Below are 20,777 nucleotides of genomic sequence, written 5' to 3' on the forward strand. Positions count from 1 at the left end.
GTACATATACATCAATGACTTTCAAGATATCAGAGTATAGTGCGGTCACAAAAGAATGCACACCCTATAATTAAAACCAAACCCCAAAATATTTTCAATCACATGCAACCTGGCAATTTGTAGTTATTTGCAAGTTTTAAACACTCTGAACATATTCTCTTACTTACATATTAAATACACATTATTCCGTAGGCAAGCATATCTTTACAATTAAAAAATTACAAACCAAAAAATTTATGTATTACATATACATATATGGACCCACCTTCTAATTCTAAAAATGGGACAGCACAACACATCAGTTTATGGCTCTATAATTCCAGTGATTGACACACATTTTCTAAACATCATTCACCGTCTCTCAGGATGGGGAAAGCCTTGTATATTTGCACCTACAACAAACAAAGAGAATGTGATTTCCTGTCAAGTATAGGAACTGATATTTAAAATGTATTAGAATTAGGGCACCATTCAATATGATTTTACCGGAAAGTATAAATCACAATGGTGCTAAAAACTACACCAAAATACGAAAATATTTAAATATTTAAATGAGACTGACGTATGGGAATAACATGAAATTTTTTATTGAATTGTAACTTACCATAATCAGTCCATCTAAAACACAGTTGCATACAGCGTCGTTCTTCACGAAAACACATTTTAATTAAAAACAAAATGAATGAAGCAACATTTAACTAAGAATACAAGAACAGAAATAGAAATACGAAAAAACGTAGCGGTTTGATGACACATGAATGTCTCGATGACACAAATTATGTTTCTTCTTCTTCTCAGCCATGAGATGAAATGATGTTTAAAAAGATATAAAAGGTGGCGCCACTTTCCATACAAACCGTCCTTCTTCTAAGTTTCCACCCCCTGGTTTACCATATTAATAAAGGTGGCGCCACTTTCTATACAAATCGTGCTCCAAATTATACGCAAAAGGAAATCCTCCATCTGGCTGGTGTCGCGGTCGTCGTTTCGGTGGTACTAGTTAATTCCAATGAGCACAAAAGTCGGGAAAGTCGACACATTTTTATTAACATTATTTAGTTTGTATTTACGATAAACTGCTGCGACATAGGGATTCCATCTAAAATATACCATAAATAACAACCTCCTTGTTAAAAGACTCATCTAGATATTAGTGGTAGGCCTAGAAAGTAGGTGTAAGTAAAAGAAAAACAAAAGAGATTATTTACGATTTATTGAAAACCAAGTTTGTAATCATTGTGGTCAAACACTTTTTTGAAGAATGTGAATAAATCCACTTTGTCGTATTCTCTGTTTGCCTGGTGTGCGTATTTTAGTACCAGCTTCTTCTGCTGCTTGGCACTCTTTAGCAATTTTTTTAAATTAGCCCTTGACTGACACCTGTAACAAATGTTTTGTGATTCAACGTGTGTGATAGAAATAAATTCATATATTTGTAAGACCTTAGTGGCGATTGGGGTAGAGTGTCGTTATCAATAATTTTAATGATAACAGAGTGACTATTTAAAAATATTAACAATTGATATTAATGGTATCCCACTTTTGGATTTGACGGAATTTGAGGAAATTTTACCCTTCATGCAACAGGTCTAACATAACAAATCGACCTGTAAGTTGCTACACCGTTCTTATACAAGAATGTTTATATCTTATTATGTAAAAAAATGATCAATCTTCATATGTCTCCATTCCTATCATCATTTTGGGTAATTTATATATTAGAAACTGGCAACACTGACCTGTTGCAGCTGAAATCCGTCTGTATATTTGATTAAACGCAATGTTAGGAGCCTGCAGCCGAGCTTCTTCTTCAGAAAATGATTTCACCTTTAGAATAATACTCCGGGCATCACTCAGAAGTATCGCAATAAAACACACGGAACACTCGAGAGCAGTAGACACTGACAGTCGAATGACATTTCAACCTGTCACCGTAGTTCCTATTTTTGGCATTCATGATTCACAGATAAGCGGCGGCACTATATCTATCTCACTCATTAATTGCTCTATAATTTTTGGGCGGTTTCTTTAAAAAAACCATAGTGCATATGAATAAATTGTGATTAAAAAATGTATGATTTCTTAACATGTAAAGTTTGGATTCTAAATAAACAACAATTTAATCTAGTTAATTTAAGTATGTAATTGAAAATTTATAATTTATTTGTATTCATCATGTAAGAACCAAGCCCCCCCCCCCGACAACGATGTCCTCCGCCGTCCGCCATTAAACTTTCATTCTCTCATATAACAAGCGAAAATTTTTATGATATTATTATATTAAATTTATTTATCTAATCTTATTTGGATGGTGTGATCGTGGCATTTCACCGGGCGAGCCGGGCCGATTCGTGCGAAGATGTTAAAGCGGGTTCTACCACTGTTAAAATGTTGTGTTTTGATAAGAAAAGTTTGGATTAGGGGACTATTTGTAGCGTCGGCAGTGCAGTTGGCGCATGACCGGACCATATTCTACATATTCAGGTACGATCTCCGCCATGTAGTAATGGGTTCTTCGAATTTCATGATAACATCCATCCGACATTCTTACTGTAATTGCAAATTGCATACAACTGCATAGAAATGCAAAGATATGTGTGAATTCAACCAACCCTTACCGGCCCTGCGTTGTTGGCTAAGACCTAGTCGCAGTCTTGAGGGTAGGCTCCGAGATCCTCAGTGGAACGAATAGTGAGCTGATGATGACGATTTGTTTTGCTTCAATGCATATTGTCTAAATATTTTACCAACAGATAGGAGCTAATCTCTTTCCAGTGTTATTCTATTTCTCCCGACGAGAGTGGCACTACTATTCCAATTCTATCATTCTATCTATTACGAAAACAATCAGCATTTTATGTTCGCTTTAGTCAGAAGATTAAATTAAAGTTGCAATTAACGAAATTGTTTTATTTTTCCAAAATTGTTTTCCCTCGAATACAAATAGTATATATATATATATATAAAATATGATATATATAGATATGCACTATGGTTTTTTTTAAAAACAGCCTAAAAATTATAGAGAAACTTATGAGTGAGATAGATACACAATTTTCAAGGTGGAGGATCTCCGTTTGCGTTCATTTTGTATCACAGATTATAAAAGTTTCGCTTGCCTGCTCGAATAATACTTTCAAACGTCAAAAAGGAAACTGACAGATTGATTTTTTTAGGTTGGTAGCAACGTAGACTTGTTCATAATATTGCTAGCATTGAAAATGTTAATTTTTATTCTCCGTTTGTGTATCTAATTAGTCAAGAGTCCCGTCTCTTATTTTATATACTCTTTGGGGTCACCTTCAAGTGAGCACTTGCGTTTACGTACAGACTGATTACAAAAACGATTGTTTAATTTTCACGGTCTAATTAATTCTGTTCTTTCGATATTTCAGGTACACAATAAGCAGTCAGTATGACAAGTGAACCATTAGCGAAACGTACCAAAATGAGTGCTCTCGACCAGTTAAAACAATTTTCCACTGTAGTAGCTGATACTGGAGATTTTGAAGGTTAGAATAATAGTTTCATATATTATTGAAATAATGAAATTGCAATAAATTTAGTCTTGACTTTGTTGGGGTGAACCGAAAAAGTTTACTAATTTCCCCAAACTAAACTTATAATCTTCAACTTGGACCGGTGAAACATTTAAATAAATAACTTTGTTGGTTTGCTGGTCTTATTATTTGTAAAATTTTTAATAACTTTCATTCGGTTCAATTTTTTATTACATCTCTTTATGTATAATAAAAACTTACAACTTTTATGTCCAGCAATGAAAGCATATAAGCCAACTGATGCAACTACAAACCCAAGTCTTATTCTGTCTGCTGCTGGAATGGAACAATATCAGCATTTGTTGGATAAGGCTATTAAATATGGAAAAGAATGTGGAGGGTGAGCCTTTTATTGTTTTTTTTTTTTGTATTTTAGTTTTTATACCAATATAATATACTGGTATATTAAGGGTATTTAACTACACAAGATTTATTTAGTATTCTTATTCTAGACTCATATTATGGGACTACTCTTATTATACTTTTAATAGTAAAGAATTATAATCTTGACTTTTTCAGAACTATTGAGGAGCAACTTACTGAAATTTTGGATATGTTAAGTGTCTTATTTGGCTGTGAAATTTTAAAAATTATTCCGGGACGTGTATCTGTGGAAGTGGATGCCAGGTAATCATGATACTGATAAATAAATTTGTTATGTAAAAACAATCATGGTTAAAGATGCTTCTTATAGTCTAAAAGCATTGAAGGATTTCTGAAAATATGTTGGTAAAGAATAAACTTTTTTTTTGTATATTTTGTTATCAAAACCACACTCAGATAAAAATGTAGCCATACATATTATGTAACATGGTTAAAAAATTATCACATTAAAGTGACAAATATATACAAAATATTTTGTTTAATAATTTAATGAGGTGACTTTGATTTAAAAATGATAATAGATATCAAGCAATCACTACATTAAATTCTACTTTATCAATAATTTTTTACAATGTAATTGCCTATTTACATTTAGCATAGCCTAATATTTTTATATAGTGTTCATTTCCACTGGCAGAAGTTGCTATACAAAATATTCTTAATAAACAGCTTTGTGGAAAGAGGTACTATTAATAAACTTAAGTAAAATTATAATTATTCTTAAATTGCTTTATAATTAACATTCTTAGGCATTGATTGTTAGGTAATATTGTTTATGTCCAGTTATTTCTCATATGATACATTATGTAAATTTCCTTAGTTGTTGTTTACTCTGTAATTTTCCTCACTTGCAAAATATTAGTCATTATTATTAGTCCACGGTTACCATGAGACTGAGAAAATAGTTTTATCTTGAATATAAAGATAAACAAACATGCAAATATAAGCATAAAACCTATTATTGATTATTGTACATAAAAAAATGTAGAATCTGACAAAAAAAAACAATGAAACAAAATAAGTATTTTTTTAATTATTATTTACAGGTTATCATTTGATAAAGATGCGAGTATGGCAAAGGCAATTAAATTAATTGGTATGTTTGCTGAACAAGGCATCAAGAAGGAGAGGATTTTAATAAAGTTAGCGTCAACATGGGAAGGCATCCAAGCTGCTAAGTATGTATTATTTTGTAATACAGACATTAATTCACATCAGTATTGCTTACATTTTATTAACTGAACCCAATGTGTTTTGTATTGTTATAGGGAACTTGAAAAGAAACATGGAATCCATTGTAATCTCACTCTACTGTTCTCAATGTATCAGGCCATTGCATGCGCTGAGGCAAATGTTACTTTAATATCACCATTTGTTGGACGCATCTTGGACTGGTAAGCTAATATTGCTACAGTTTTTCTGCATTTTTCTGTTGTATGTACCAGGCAATTGTATTGGAACATGGGGCAGAATAGTTCAATTGTGTCTATGCGCCAAATCAAGATCCTTGTAATATATTAATATCGACTTTCAATAGGTATGTGGAACATACAAAGAATACTTATGAAGCTAAAGATGACCCTGGCGTGTTGTCGGTGACGCGCGTCTACAACTACTACAAGAAGTTTGGGTACAACACTCAAGTGATGGGCGCGTCGTTCCGCAACACCGGCGAGATCCGTGAGCTGGCTGGCTGCGATTTGCTCACTATTAGCCCGAAGCTGCTGCAGGAGCTGGCTAATAGTGAACAGCCTTTGAAAAGAGTAAGAACCATTTGCTCTTTAGTAGGTTTCATATTTCAAATTATCCCACAAGTTACACTCTCATCACAAATAGTGATTGTTGAAGGTCAGTCTTCGGTGACATTGGATCTTAAAAGTTTATAATGGTTAAAATTAAACTGTTACACTCATAGAGGAGGTATTGACGACTGTTGAGTGCTTTAGTTTGCCGCATATTGATATGATTATGCTCCAAATAACTGATTAATAACTCGAGTTAATACTAAAAACCTTTGAACATTTATTTTGCCATTTCTAGGTACTGGACCCTAAGGTCGCTGCTAAAAGCGATATAGAGAAAATATCACTATCGGAAGCTCAGTTCCGTTGGCATTTGAATGAAGATCAAATGGCCACAGACAAACTCTCCGATGGTATTCGAAAATTCGCAGCCGATACGAGAAAGTTGGAATCACTCGTTAAGACTTTGCTTGCTAAGAAGTAATATATCAAAATACCGGGATTATTATAAATGGGTGGTTGTTTCAGGTTTTGTTATTTTTTTTTACATATATTTTTTCATAAGTTGTATTTTTGAGAGGAAGAATATCACATATATATTTATAGTATGAATTTCTTATTTGTAATGACATGTTTGGGTCCAAGCTAAAGATGATTATCCGTTTTCCCCATAAGCATATGATGTTTAAGGTAAAATGTTTCTGATCCGTTTTTACATATTCTAAGATGAAGTTTATTGTCTATATTTAACAAAATTATGAACAAAATGGTTTAGTTTTTTAAAAATTTTGTAATATTTGTTTTAAATTGTTTTGAAATCCAGCTTATTTGCAAATCGTTTTATCCAATTTTTTGATGAAATTGAAAATAAGTGATATTCATATGTAGATTAATAATCCATTTTAATCTACATATTTGTTTTGATGGTCATTTGGTTTCCTACATTTTTTTCTGTAAAATTGTTACGCACATTTCAGTGTTCTACATTTTATATACTTAGGAGGATTAATAATAAGTATACAGTTACTTAAATATATATGTTACGTATTGTATCATATTTTGTGCCTTCGATTTTGATACATTCCTATATAAATTTACATATTGTATACATTTTTCGGATAATTTGTAACTTGTTGCATTTATATTAAAGTTCATTTGAAATTCATCTGTGTTTTATAATTATTTTCCTTTAGACATATTGGGTACAATAGCTACACCACTTAACTGTACTACTCCGAAAAATACAGTTAAAAACTGTTTAGTTAAATTCGTGTTTTAACCTTTTGACCGCCGGTGATTAATATAATCGACGTTAACATGGTTATAAGAGAATGTATTACGCTTAAATTTGTATTACAAAAACTACTCCCGGAATAAATACTTTGTCATTTATTTGTCAGGATCGCATAATTAAAAAAAGTCAGGATATCTCTAATATGAGCGTGTGATAAAAGGATGGCAATGATAAAGCAAATCTAATTGGAACACAGTCCTAGTTTTTTATAGTAAGGTCTTAACTTTATTAGTTTTGCTCAGAGACTGATCAATAGTGAGTACCACTGTGATTGTATTCATCGCTCACACCAGAGACGCATTGCTATTTTGGCTAGCGAAACTGGCGACTTATCGTGAGTTTCTGAGACCAAAATTCCTATTCAAAGCCTATTGGTATCTCCGTTTTGTCAAACATAATGAGGGAGATGACGATATGTTTTATAAAGAGATTTTAGTCTCGGAAAAAAATAGTTTATTATATTTTACTAATAATCAAATTATTAATCGAACTGTGCACAAACGATTTAGGGTAACTCAACCCCTGGGATTCAAACTCGATTTTATTCGATATTAGCAGTGTAAGGGATCGGTGTGCGGGCGCCGAGAGCCGGGTGCACTAGGCCGGCTCCCGGTGCCGTGCGCCGCGCAATCGATACGCTGCTCCAGTTTCAGCGACCTTTCTGCCTGCGCCCTAATATCCGTCCTGATTTTAATTTCACTGACATGAAAATCATATTCAACGCAACTACTATATGTATTACCTAACGTTATTTCCAATATTTGAAGATGTGAGAAGTTGAGGGTTTTTTCTTTATTATTAAAAAAAATCTCATTACACCAACAATACAAAAAGTACGGGTAAATTACATTTGACAGTTATCATGGAACTTAACTGTAGGTTTTAACAAAAATAATAAATAAGCTGTATATTATATTCTACGAATTTTTATCTGATGTAAGTTTTCGAAATATCATACTATTAACTTTATGGACAAGGTAATAGCTCGTCTATAACCTCTTACTATAGCCGTTCTAAGTAGTTTTATCTCTTGACTCTTCAAACGTTCAACAAGGGCGCCAAGTGGCTTTATAGACTCTTCATATTCCAACTGTACTAAAATGGCGTTGAATGCTAAATAGAGGTGATGGCTCAGTGGCTGACAGTCAGATTGAAGATATGATGGTGTAGGATTCTATTTAAGGCTATTTTGTGTACGAAATAATTTAATTATAATATCTAAATTCCAGATAGTGAATTTATTCGGGTAGAGATAATTTGTACAGCTAGATATACTGTTTGTCTTGATGCTTACTTGTTTCAGAATAAACGAAAATAGAAGCAAATAAAACGAAGAAGAAAAAGTGTGTTTTCACTATATATTATATAAAGACAAAGTGATAATCACTTACGTTGCAAAATGTTTAGGACTTGTAATGATCGATCGATAAGGTTGTGTCATAACTGCTTTGCTAAACATATGTTTAATATAAAATATACCGAAAATTATTAGTTTTAGGGACGCATAAAGTACTTACAATGAGAAAAAGAATTCGACGTAATGGCAAATGTTTACGTAACCGTTCGCGTCATAGCCGCCCCGTGGTGTACAATGAAGTATGGATAGGTGTTGTGAAGTTGGACAGGATCAGGACATTTCCATGTGATTTTCGCCTGGAGATGCCGGGAATGCGGGGGTGGGCGGGGCGTGCGAGGCGGGGAGCGCGGCGGAGGCTTGATATTGACCTAGATGTTCATTCAAAGTTCGGTCGATGCGAAACTTGACATCTGCGCGGTGCTGCGTTTTGTGTTTTTTCAATTTAATGTCCATTCCATTCAAGGCGATCGTATGATTATTTGTTTATATGTTAATATTAAAAAAAAAATTTTTAAGCGTGTTATTTGTGCAGGGTGTATTTTACTCGTGTAATGTGTGCGTGAACAGCAGGCCGTGCGGCGTGAACTCGCGGAGCGGGATGTGGAAGCAGTGCTGACTGCTTTCAGTACGTCGGGCGCTTCAGTGATCTCTCGTAAAATGTCTCGACACCACCACCGTATCGCTTAATTTCGATTTGTGTTTTAAAATCGAAAATGGAGAGATCAGATCACATTCCCGCGGTCGCCAAAGACATTCCTGCCATGGATTTTCAATATCCAGATGTGAGTATCATGTGTTACTTATGTAGTACATAAAATGATAAAAAATATAAAACATTTGCAATATTTTAAAATAATTATTACTTAATTAATTAACCTTTATTTGGTTTTAATAATTGAATTTGGATTATTCGTTTTACTACTATTATTTGACTGAATTTGTGAGTGAATTCAGTTAGGTTTATAAAAAATTAGAGCTTGGTAAATTATTTCTTAGCATAAAGCTGAACTAAATCGATGTTCGATCTACATTTTGATTAGAAAAGGACAGTCATAAATATTATTCACATAAAATGAGAGATAGTAGCTAAATATCATCTTCTCTTAAACACAGTTTAAACAGTTTTCTCCCAGAGATAAAAACGTTCTTTCAATATATTCAGCTACTATATTAAAAATATACGTCTTATATTTAATAAACGTCTTATACCTTGCCTGAGGGTATAAAAGTTGTTCTGTTATTCTTATTCGGAAAACTTTTTACTTGGAGAGTGTGCGGACAGATCCTTCGGGAGTTGGAAAGTGTGATGGATTAGGTCGTTGCCAAAATACCTATATTGATTTAATATATGTTTGTTGGTCCTTTTTGAGTTAAGATAAAAGGCAAGCAAATTCTTACATGTTATCGTTTGAAGGTGTAAAAGATTATCGCTTAAGAAGTGGATTACTGTTGGAATCTGCGTTTTTTTACCTTAAAAAATTATCAGAAACACATAAAGATCGGTAAAAAATATGTCAGAAAGACAGAAAGTATAGTCAAAGCCTTATCGTGGTAAGCGCAATATGCTGTTCAATTCTGACCTACCTCAATATCAGTTGTGGCTAGTTGTTTGAATTATTCATTTTTAACATATTACAAACAAAATAGCCTAGTTAAAGACGGTGCTTACTTCAAATCAATATATTAATTGGTTCGTATGTATAATTATAGTTAGTTACCGTCGTTGAAAACAAATAGCCAAAATTTTTAGCAGTAAAAAAAACGTTTCTTTTAGCAGCACAATTGCTGTATTTAAATTTTCGGTACATATGAAACAATTTAAATCGCTTAATCTTCATTAAAAATAATATGTTTTCGTAATCATGTAATCATGGAAACTGACAGGAAAATTGAATTAAAATAAAACTCACTTTATACATTTGATAGGTGAAGTAAATTAAATATAAATATACTATTAATTGAAAGATAATCATATTAATTATCGTGATAGCAGATGCTTTTATAATATCATGCATTTAAATTTAAAGCCTTTCATATTATAAAATAAAACATAGGTATGAAAGTGTTTTGCGAATGATACTTCTATTTTAATGACGTCATTTTCATAATTTCATCATTCATCATTTACATTATTTTCGATAACATATTATAGGTTAAAGGTTACCCGTAATCTGTATCATAATTTGTGGCAGGTCAATGTTGAAAAGTTGAATTTAGAAAAGAAAAAAATCTATCAGCCAGTATTATGCGCGAAGATTTTTGTTTTTAATGATAAGGACGTAATGTGATTTTTTAATACAGAGCAATGAAAAAGGAGCAAAGGATCGCAGTGGCGAAAGCGAGCCGGAGCGCGGCAATTGGACGGGCCGCTTCGACTTCCTGCTGTCACTGCTGGGTTACAGCGTGGGCCTGGGCAATGTGTGGCGCTTCCCTTACCTCTGCTATAACAATGGAGGAGGTACAGTTAAATATAAAGTAGCAGGAAACAAAAAATGTGTCACTTTCTGTTCAGTTTATATATCCTATTCACGGACTCGCATGGTTTTCCAATTTACACACCAAGAAGCTTTATGTTTTGTTACTTCGTCTTTGGGTATCTTCATTCACGACGATGCTTGACGTTTCTCGCCTAAGTTTTCAATAAATATAAAACGAAACTGATAATTTTTTCTAATAAAGTTTTTAAATTTAAAAATAAAGCGTATGAAATTATTAATATTTTTTCCACAGTATACTGACATAAAAATGTCCGAAGTAAGTAATATTATGCATGTTTTAATATGCAGTGAAGCGGAGTCCGGTTTGTTTCAAATGCTCTCGAGAATCATATTATATAACGTGAGGAGGCGCCGCTCGTAGCTTTTTATGCAGATTTTGAAAAGAACATCCCATATAATGTTAACTAAGCATTTTCTTAATAACAGTAAATCAACGCTCATACATAGTCAAATTCAATGGAAAGGGGAAATTACAAACCATCATATTATCAATACTTTTAGGGTTCCGTACCTCATAAAAAAAAACGCAACCCTTATGGTATCACTTTGTTGTCCGTTTTGAAGAATTTGAAGAATTTTTTAACATTATCAGCCAGGGTCATATGTAAATATTATTCCTTATTTCCATTAAATTCAACTATAAGTAAATAAGAAAAGACTGCTAAATTACAATACGTACACTAATATCTTGACTTGATTTCTGATTTCAAACCGACTACGTTATATTTTTTGAAGATTTTTATCAAGTTAACATAATAGAGCCGTAGGGGTTAGGGCTTAAGTCGCGATTCCGCGTAGATGCTGAAAATCATTACTGTAACAGTGGCTACACATTTCTGTAAGTTTGAAAAAGATGCAAAGTATATACATACGACCTTGAAATGTTTGATTTTAAGCAATAAAACTTGTCGAGCATTTAGTATATTTTATCAGGGTGGTAGTAATTGTACCCGTAGCATTAACGATATGTTAATTAATATAATAAGTCTAACCAGCGGTGTGTGGGGAGGGAGACGTTCATTTGCAACCGTAACACTTCTTGGTAACATCTGTACTTCGAAATATAACATACTAAAGATATTAACGTTCGTACAATTTTACCCTCTAAATGGCGTGTCGTGGCTGCGTGTAAAAGAGTTGGCACTTTGCCAAACGCGTTTCAACATATAAAACTTAAAATCACAATGTTTCTTTCTACTTTTTCAAAAGTATATACGAAATGTCTACTTTTCTTAGTATATCGAATAAAAATGTAGGGAGATCAGAATCAGTAGTCAGGCGGACTTTGTTAAGCTCAATTATTTAGCATAGATATTTTTAAGCAGCTCCGAAAGTCATTTTTGCTTTCTTTAATAACTTTCTTTAAAGTCTAACAACCCACCTCTATCTTTTAACATTGATTATTTTTTTATCTTAATTATTTTATAGTACGGTGGTGATTACACATTATAAATATTTCCTCAAATGATAAATAGTCGAATCTGTGTAATGTATGTGAGAGTTCAAGGGACCGCGATATTTTGAATAGTCAAATTAATGCCTTCTTCAAAAATGACATGGAATGCATAAAAGTAACATGTCACCCCAAAATAACGAAAATTCTGAATTTTGTGATACGCTATATCCATTGAAGGTTGTTATGAATCCAAATTATAACTTTGCGAACTGTGGCCATTCAGTGCTTTTCCTGTTTCAACTTAACTGTTTTTTGTTCAGCTCGCTTTTGTTCATATTTCACAAATAAGCGGGACTGCTTCCCGAGAAATGCTTTATGTAAAAACTGCGCCGAGCGGTATTTCCGCCCTGAGTAGACGAATGGTGTTCTTTCACTCTTTCTTCATACTGAAGCTAAAGAATATAGCTAAATATTAAAGTAAGCGTTGAATAAACATTTTTATATAAGCGTTTAAGAACGTTTCTACACCCACTTGTCTGGAAGATATCGCAAGTCTCAAGGTCGTCTGCTCAGTGGGCGACGTATTCTGCTGGTGGGAACAATTATTTCATTTTTAATATATTTGATCCTCTTGCGACCTTTGATGTATCCTTTTGACTTTGATATTTTCTTGAAAGTTATTTTAAAATGTAAAAGAAATATACTGAAGTATTCACAGAGATCACAAAACATGTTTGAATTTAAACAATAATAAAAATGTTATATGTTTTTTGGTGAGACTTATGCATGTTTTCCCAAAAAACCTTTTTCGTATAAATAATTATCTCCAGGTGCGTTCCTGATTCCATTCACGGTGATGCTGATAATAGCTGGTCTGCCACTGATGTTTATGGAGCTGTCATTTGGCCAGTATGCAGCACTTGGCCCCGTCGCCGTCTACAACAGATTCTGTCCTCTCTTCCGCGGCCTCGGCTATGGCATGGTCATAGTATCCAGTATAGTTATGCTCTACTACAATCTGATCATCGCGTGGACTATATATTATATGGTTGTGTCGTTTGTGAGCATTTTCTATCAATTACCCTGGCAAAACTGTGACGCCGATTGGAGCACAAAGTGTGAGTGATATTTATGTTATTAAGCTTAAGTAATTAATTTGATGTTGACTTATATGAGAGTGCATATTGTATTGTTTTATTTTCATAATTTAATAAATAATTTAAATCTAATGTAGAAAATGTGAAACTACAAAAACAGTACCGAAAAATATTAGAGTTTCCTAGTAGTTTCAGCCGTTCCATGAAAGCAAATGTACGTAATATGAGCATTTTCCGCTGTTACTTTCTCGTTGGAATATAAAACTTTCATTTTTTAAAATACGCTGGGGTATTTAGATAGCAATTACTACATGCCTTTCAGTTCAGATTGACATGTGTTGGAAACAACTAGGCTCAGAAAAGAGATTTTCAGATATAAAAAATCATAATTAAAACTTAAACTTTTTAAAAGCTGATTATTGCAGCGTCATCTTCATATTTGGATTGAATATAATAATTTGTTTAACTTTAATTAGTGGCATTCACTAATCTGAGATTCCATGTTATTTTAGTATATATTTGAAAAGCGATGTACATGTCGGAAACTATTCATATCCCCCAAGAATTAGTAATAGAAAATTATTTACATCGAGCATTATTTTAGATTGCTATTCGTATGAAGAAGCGGATGAATGTGAAGCAATGAATGGAACGTATTACTTAAGACAATGTCTGAATCAAAGCTACGCCGCTCTACAAGACACAGCCGCACTTGCCGATGTAGCTCTCAGGAAGCCTCCCGCAGAAGAATATTTTACGTAAGCGTTATTTTAATTCATGAAAAATAAGTGTAATTGGTAAACGTACCCAATCGGAGTGGTATTATACCAGTTGATACAAAGTTGTTACGAGTATTTACTATTAATTTTAAGGGGAAAAGCCGATCGCCAACCAAATTTTAATGATCTTAAAACAAATCAGTTATCAAGTTTACTAATTGAACACATCAAGTTATTAAACTTTTGATAATTAATTTAGTGAGTAATGATTAAAATTTATTTACAAGGTTTCCAAGTTGGTAATAATATGTATGAAATAATATAAAGTATTGTTAGAAGCGAATATTTGTTAACTAAAAGCTTTCGACTAGACCATAACATAATCAGAAGTGTAATCACCTAATTGCATTGCAGAGTTTTGCGACACGCGAGCGCTGTATTTTCGAGGTCGTATTCTATAGCGCACAATTTCTGTATCACGTATATTTTTAAATTCTATATTTGTCATTTGTTTTGTTAAACATTTTTATTATACGAGTAGTGATTCTAAAACAACTTTGTAATTACCTGAACCAAAGTATTGGGGTTGAAAAAGGGTTCAATAGTATAAGCAGACAAACGAGCAGTGTATTTTTATTATTAAATATATCAGTATTAATGAAATTATAAAAAAATCTCTTCTTAAGCATCGTTAAATTTTTGCTTTCAGTAACAAAGTTCTAGGATTATCTTCGGGAATTGAGGAAACAGGCCAAGTTCGCTGGAGTATGGCCTTGTGTCTCTTCGCTGCTTGGCTAATCGTATTTCTCTGTCTTTTCAAGGGAGTCCAATCATCAGGAAAGGTATGTGGAAAATAAGATATTCGCGACTAAACATTTTAATATCTTTATTTTATTGTATAGTAGAAATTAAAGATTCGAATTCCTCTAGAACATTCACATTTTTAATAATTAAATCGTGTGAAATTTATCTATTGTTTAAAAATTCATCAGATTAATTGCTGTAGCAAGTTGATTACTTAGCGAGCTGCGAGTCATTTATTCGTATCTATAAATTAAATTGATACTATATTCTATTTCAATAGTCTGATCATCGGAGTCGGCTTTAAAGCGACCAAAATATATTTCCTCAATGAAAATATAGTTGTGTTAGTTCAGATTTATTCTTTTTGATTACAGGTCGTTTATTTCACTGCCCTGTTTCCGTACGTGGTGCTCGTGATTTTATTTTTTCGTGGCGTGACTTTACCGGGAGCATCGACTGGTATTCTGTTTTATTTGACACCTGATTTTAGCCAATTGGCTAATGCACAGGTAATTAACTTAACGCAAACACGTAAGCAATATATTTTTACTATCTAGGATTACAATCCTTTTAAAACCTCACATAATTCTGAGTGCTAACAAAAAACTTCTATTTTATACTAGCCTATTATTTTTGCATAAAAGCAAAAAACCTAGACTATCCTTAAAATTGTTTACTTTTTACTAGAAAACGATATACAACAGGTTATAAAAGTGATTTTTTTAGGTCTGGGGAGACGCGGCGGTTCAAATATTCTTTGCCTTGAGCCCGGCTTGGGGTGGATTGATTACACTCTCATCTTATAACAAGTTTTCCAACAACTGTTACATGTAAGTGTCGATAAAAAATATTTAAATTTGTAACAAACGGAAGTAAAATAGTTTTTTTTCTTTTTTGGCAATTTTCTAAACTTTCAGAGTTGAAATTCATCTGATGTTGGTTGTGATGCCATCATACACACTGCTTTATCTATGGCCTATTCACTATTCCCTTGTAAAGTTCAAAGTTCTCTTCAATAAAGTTTTAAAAAGGGGTTAAAAAGTTTTCAAAAAGCTTCAAACGCAGTATAAATGTTAACATACATACATCTTTAAATACCCTTGTTTTTTAGAGACTCCTTGATCGTGGCGGTATCTAACATAGCGACGTCGTTCTTCGCGGGTCTGGTCATCTTCTCGGTTATTGGTTTCCTGGCGCACGAGTTGAACGTGGGCGTGGACCGCGTGGTTGACCAGGGCGCTGGTCTCGCTTTCATAGTCTACCCGGAGGTGGTCACCAGATTGCCCGTGTCGCCACTATGGTCTATTCTCTTTTTTGTGATGCTACTAACCCTTGGTCTGGATTCACAGGTACTTATTTATTTATTTATATGCACAATTTGCCTTTTCCAAGCGTTGTAGCATAAAATTTCCATGACTGGTTAAGAAGTGTCACAGATTAGCAATTTAATAAAAGGTACTAATTATTTGAAGGCAACCATTAAAACTGTTGTTTTTTATATATCGTCGTTTCAGTTTGCGTTAATGGAGACGGTGACAACAGCAATACTTGATCGTTTCCCGAACTTCCGTCAAAAAAAGGGATGGGTAGTGATGACAGTTGCCATATTTGGCTACTTTGGAGGACTTATTTTCACCACTAATGTAAGCAATCCAATTTTATTTGTTTTTGTTTAGATTAAGTCGTTCATGTGGTCAAAGAAAGGAACGATCATGTTTTTTAAGTCCAGTAACAAACATGATAGTGCAACAAGATGGCAAAGATTTGTGTATTTCCTACTGTATTATTATGATATTGATATGCATATATATTAGCTTCGCGCACAAGTAATGCTTTAGCTATTGTTTTCAGAGCGGAATGTACTGGCTGCAGCTGATGGATAAGTACGCGGCAAACTGGTCGGTGCTGATCATTGCCATCGGCGAGTGCATCCTCATAGCGTGGATCTACGGCGCAGAGAAGTTCTGCCGCGACATCCAAAGCATGATCGGCCGCCAGTCCAAGCTCTGGGTCTTCTTCTGGAGCGCCATGTGGCGTATCATAACCCCCGCTGCTCTAGTGGCAAGGAAATTCATTTTTAAGAACCCCCACTAGAAATTCGCGGATATTAATAAAGACCTTTAATAATATTACTCACTCTCTGTCAATTTTTTACATTTGCACTTGTTGTTAAGTTAGAATTAAGTAACAAATTTACGAATCCTCTTATTGCATATTTCAGTTTATATTGGTATTCAACTGGATCGAATACAAGCCAGCATCGTACGGACACTACGTGTACCCGATGTGGGCGGACGCCGTGGGCTGGACGATCGGAGTTCTGCCTGTGGTCGTGGTGGTGCTCATGGCCGTTGACCAGATCTGCAGTGGACCCGATGATCTCACAATAATGGAGGTTTGTAAAATATGCTAAAAAATTTATGACCTACTGTTGCTTAAAACTAAGACAACCTTAAACCATTATCTTTAAGGACACACTTAAATACTTTAGTTTAAGCTCATAACACAATCGTGAGCGTGTTCACATACTGATGTTTTGTTGGTGTACAGAAAGCTCGCGTGCTGGCACGTCCGACTGAGGAGTGGGGCCCGGCTGGTACGGGGTACGTGTTGAGCGCGCCGGCAACGTGCGCAATGCGTGCCGAACCCGAATTGTCGCCACCCGTGCTCATGCTGCACGGCCGGCCCGTGCTACGCGAGCGTGGGGCATGACCCCACGCACATCCGCTTATTGCAATGCGGAGGATCGACAATTCTGTAAGTAGTTTCTAAAATGTTTATTGAATGAGCTTTTGAAACTAATGTATTAGTTTCTCATCGGTAAAATGTTCGTATTTACAATTTACAATCTGTTATTTGATCTTTCCAGTCATCTCAAGATGGGGTAGAAACTACATCTATTACCAGTTCTGTTGAAAACGAAGTGAGAAGACCACCATCTAAAGCAAAACGCAGTTCGATCAAAAGAAAAATACCAAATTTTAACGACGATTCTGATGATACAGTTAATGAACCGCTCTTACAGTCAGAACACGATGTCAGTGAATTTAAACAAAGTGCCAAATTTGTTAGTTCAAAATCTAAGACTGATTCAATAAATGAAAGATCTGATAATACAAACATTGGAACTAAAGTACAAAAGGCTTCCCCGACGACTTCTTCTACATTTTCTGAAAATATAACTTTCAAAAGTGTTACGGCAGATATCGCAAATGTTAACACGTCCGTAACAGCACCTATTCATAACTATATGAATACAAATATATTTGGTGTCATCGATACTACCACCTCAAAATCTACAAAAAGTTCATTAATTGTTGAAATCGATAACACTAAATCTTCTGCTTATAGCCCAAGTCCCTTAATTTTTACAACGGCTAAAATACATACAGATAATATAACAAAAGAAATGGAACCTCTTCATGTAACGCCAGTACCTATTTTATCTACTATAGAAGGTAATGTAATTAAATCTATTCCAAGTATACTTGATAGCAGTGAAAAATATTACGACGCAGTAAAATCTAAAAGCGAAAGTCAGCCAAAGTGTAGTAATGAAAATAATCAAAGTAACATTAAAAATTCTTCAATTATCAAAGAGCATTCAGCAACCATCAGTTCAAATATTAAATCAACAGTTGTTTCAACAAATATAGTAAAATCAGCACCAGGACAGAGTACAAAACAAACTTCACTTGATAAGCCTCAGATATCACAGGCCGATTCTAAAATCCCTATTACTAGTTCCAAAATTGAAGTAATAAATTCAATAAGCACTAACACATTGCAAGATGAAAAAACTAGGACTACGGCTGTAGATAAGACAAAGAAAGATGTGTCAGATAAAATATTGATGGAACAATCTAAATTTGAAAATCCACAAATACCTGGTAAAACAAATATCGAAAAACAAAGTTTTATGACAGAGGAGAGTCAAAAACAGACTTATAATGGTGATACTGCTCAAAAACTTTCCTTAAATTCAAATAAACCATCAGTTTTAACATCAAGAAATATTGAAAATAAGTCGATTAGAGAAATTCCTCCAAATTCTGTGAGTAGTTTTCCTATGAACAAGCAGTTGCAACGACAAAAGAAAACAGTAGAAGACATTTCTATCTCTGATGCCAAAAATAAAACTACTGTTTGTGATCCCAAAGTAAATATATCTCAAAAAGACTCCGCAAGCTTACTTGAAGACAAAGCTAAGGGTAGTATAATTAACCCGACTATGCCAAAATCCTCATTAGAATCGCCAACTAAATCAAGTAATAGTATGTCCAACTATTCTGTAATATCCGACAAACCTACTTTCGTAAGTTCTGTGCCAAAAGGAGTAGTTAATACTACAGACAAAACTGGCTCCGTAACTTCAGTACTAATGGGGAAAGGAAAAAATGTAGATAAAACTAGTTCATTAATTCCTGAGCCAACAGAGAAAAAAAACATTTCAGATAATTCTGGATCTCTAATTTCTGTTCCAAAAGGAAAGGCTGCATCTTCAGATCTTCAGAACCTGTATCTTTAACTTCTAAAACAACAGTTAAAGATAATTCTACGGAAAAAACAAAAATTATAAATAAAACTAATCCCATAACTACTGTACCTACAGGGAATGCCAGTAATAATAATAATAAATCCGGTTCTTTAAGTACTACCTCAACTGGGAAGACAAATATTGCGGATAAACATGTGCCACCATCTTCTGTGCCTGTAGTGAAACCTAATACAATAGACAAGCCTAGTTCTTTAACTTCAGTGCCATTGAGCAAAGCAAATATTACAAACAAACCAGATTCTTCAAGTCCTGTACCAGGGAGTTTAAATACTACTATCAAACCGCCTTCTATAGCATCTGCTCCATCAGTTACAACAAAAACCGCGGAAAAATCTACTACTTTAACTTCGGCGTCAAAGGGAACGGCCAATAGTACAATTAAGCCTGGTTCTGTAAACTCTGTGTCAATTGAAAAGAAAAATACTGTAGAAAAGTTTACTTCTGTAAAATCAACGCCAAAAGAACAGACTAATACTATTATGTCCAAAAATTCGGCACAGGTAATTAAAAGCAGTAAGAAAGACTCAGTAGCCACATCTTCTGGCTCGAATATTTCTAAATTGCCAACTGTTGCGAAATCATCTGGAAAGGAATCCGTTGCAGAAATTAAAAAGGTTTCCGAAAAGCCGAAAACGAAAATTTCACCGACAATAGCATCATCGGATAAATCTAACAAAAGTATTCCTTTTACGGCTACAACTAATGTCTTGTCAAATGTCGCTTCTTCGGTAGGGGATAAAAAATTAAACAGTGAAACACATGCGACTAGTTCAAGTTCTACTACGTCATCAATAAAGGAAAGTACAGTCAGTAATTTGCCTTCGTCATCAACCTCTGCTAAGACTATAATGAAGACAAATAAAAATATTGAGCCGATGTTTAGCGAAAATAATAAGGACAGTAGAGCTTAACAATTAGACTTTAGATAATAGGTATTTCGTGGTTAGTACTCAGAATTTTTATCAAGTTTATTAAAATTAGTGGACAGTACAGCACTTCAAAATATTAACGCATCGCGAAATGTTCGACTTTAATTAGTTGTGTGTGCAAATATACCTTCTTAAAATTAAAATATGATTGTTGATCCCTGATTAATATTTGTAGAATTTTTAAGTATATATAAATAGCACGTAGGGAAAAACTTCTTATTAGCAATTAACAGCAATTTTATGTTGCAAAAAAAATAATTAAAGTAATATCTAAATAAAAGAATGTCGTGTTAGTTATTCTATTTATAACTCAAGAACGGGTGAACCGATGTGGCTGAAAATTGGTAGAGACGTAGCTTAGAACCAAGAGACAAACGTAGGATACATTTTATTCCGTTTCCGTGAGACGTGATTTAAATTTTTTTTCTTTACATCCGCC

General features: G+C 33.8%; 3 protein-coding genes across 3 annotated transcripts; all 3 read left to right on the forward strand.

Annotated features, from left to right (window-relative positions):
* Positions 1–3,302: 3,302 nt before the first annotated feature.
* On the forward strand, positions 3,303–6,805 carry Taldo (transaldolase). Its single transcript, XM_013319992.1, has 7 exons — positions 3,303–3,512; positions 3,777–3,900; positions 4,080–4,187; positions 4,991–5,122; positions 5,213–5,338; positions 5,482–5,707; positions 5,985–6,805. Exons 1-7 carry the CDS (start codon positions 3,416–3,418, stop codon positions 6,168–6,170), a joined length of 999 nt encoding a protein of 332 aa, XP_013175446.1. The 5' UTR covers positions 3,303–3,415; the 3' UTR covers positions 6,171–6,805.
* Positions 6,806–8,740: 1,935 nt separating this feature from the next.
* On the forward strand, positions 8,741–17,811 carry GlyT (Glycine transporter). The gene is made up of 13 exons (XM_013320020.1): positions 8,741–9,119; positions 10,639–10,795; positions 13,062–13,349; positions 13,933–14,086; positions 14,757–14,889; positions 15,226–15,360; positions 15,578–15,681; positions 15,963–16,200; positions 16,366–16,494; positions 16,703–16,912; positions 17,073–17,246; positions 17,402–17,608; positions 17,721–17,811. Exons 1-12 carry the CDS (start codon positions 9,051–9,053, stop codon positions 17,561–17,563), a joined length of 1,953 nt encoding a protein of 650 aa, XP_013175474.1. The 5' UTR covers positions 8,741–9,050; the 3' UTR covers positions 17,564–17,608; positions 17,721–17,811.
* LOC106123219 (serine-rich adhesin for platelets-like) lies at positions 17,588–20,320 on the forward strand. Its single transcript, XM_013319451.1, has 3 exons — positions 17,588–17,608; positions 17,721–19,119; positions 19,395–20,320. Exons 1-3 carry the CDS (start codon positions 17,588–17,590, stop codon positions 20,318–20,320), a joined length of 2,346 nt encoding a protein of 781 aa, XP_013174905.1.
* The last annotated feature ends 457 nt before the right edge of the window (positions 20,321–20,777 follow it).

This window comes from Papilio xuthus, unplaced genomic scaffold (assembly GCF_000836235.2).
Source record: "Papilio xuthus unplaced genomic scaffold, Pxut_1.1 DF826115.1, whole genome shotgun sequence".
In the NCBI taxonomy this organism is placed as follows: domain Eukaryota; kingdom Metazoa; phylum Arthropoda; class Insecta; order Lepidoptera; family Papilionidae; genus Papilio; species Papilio xuthus.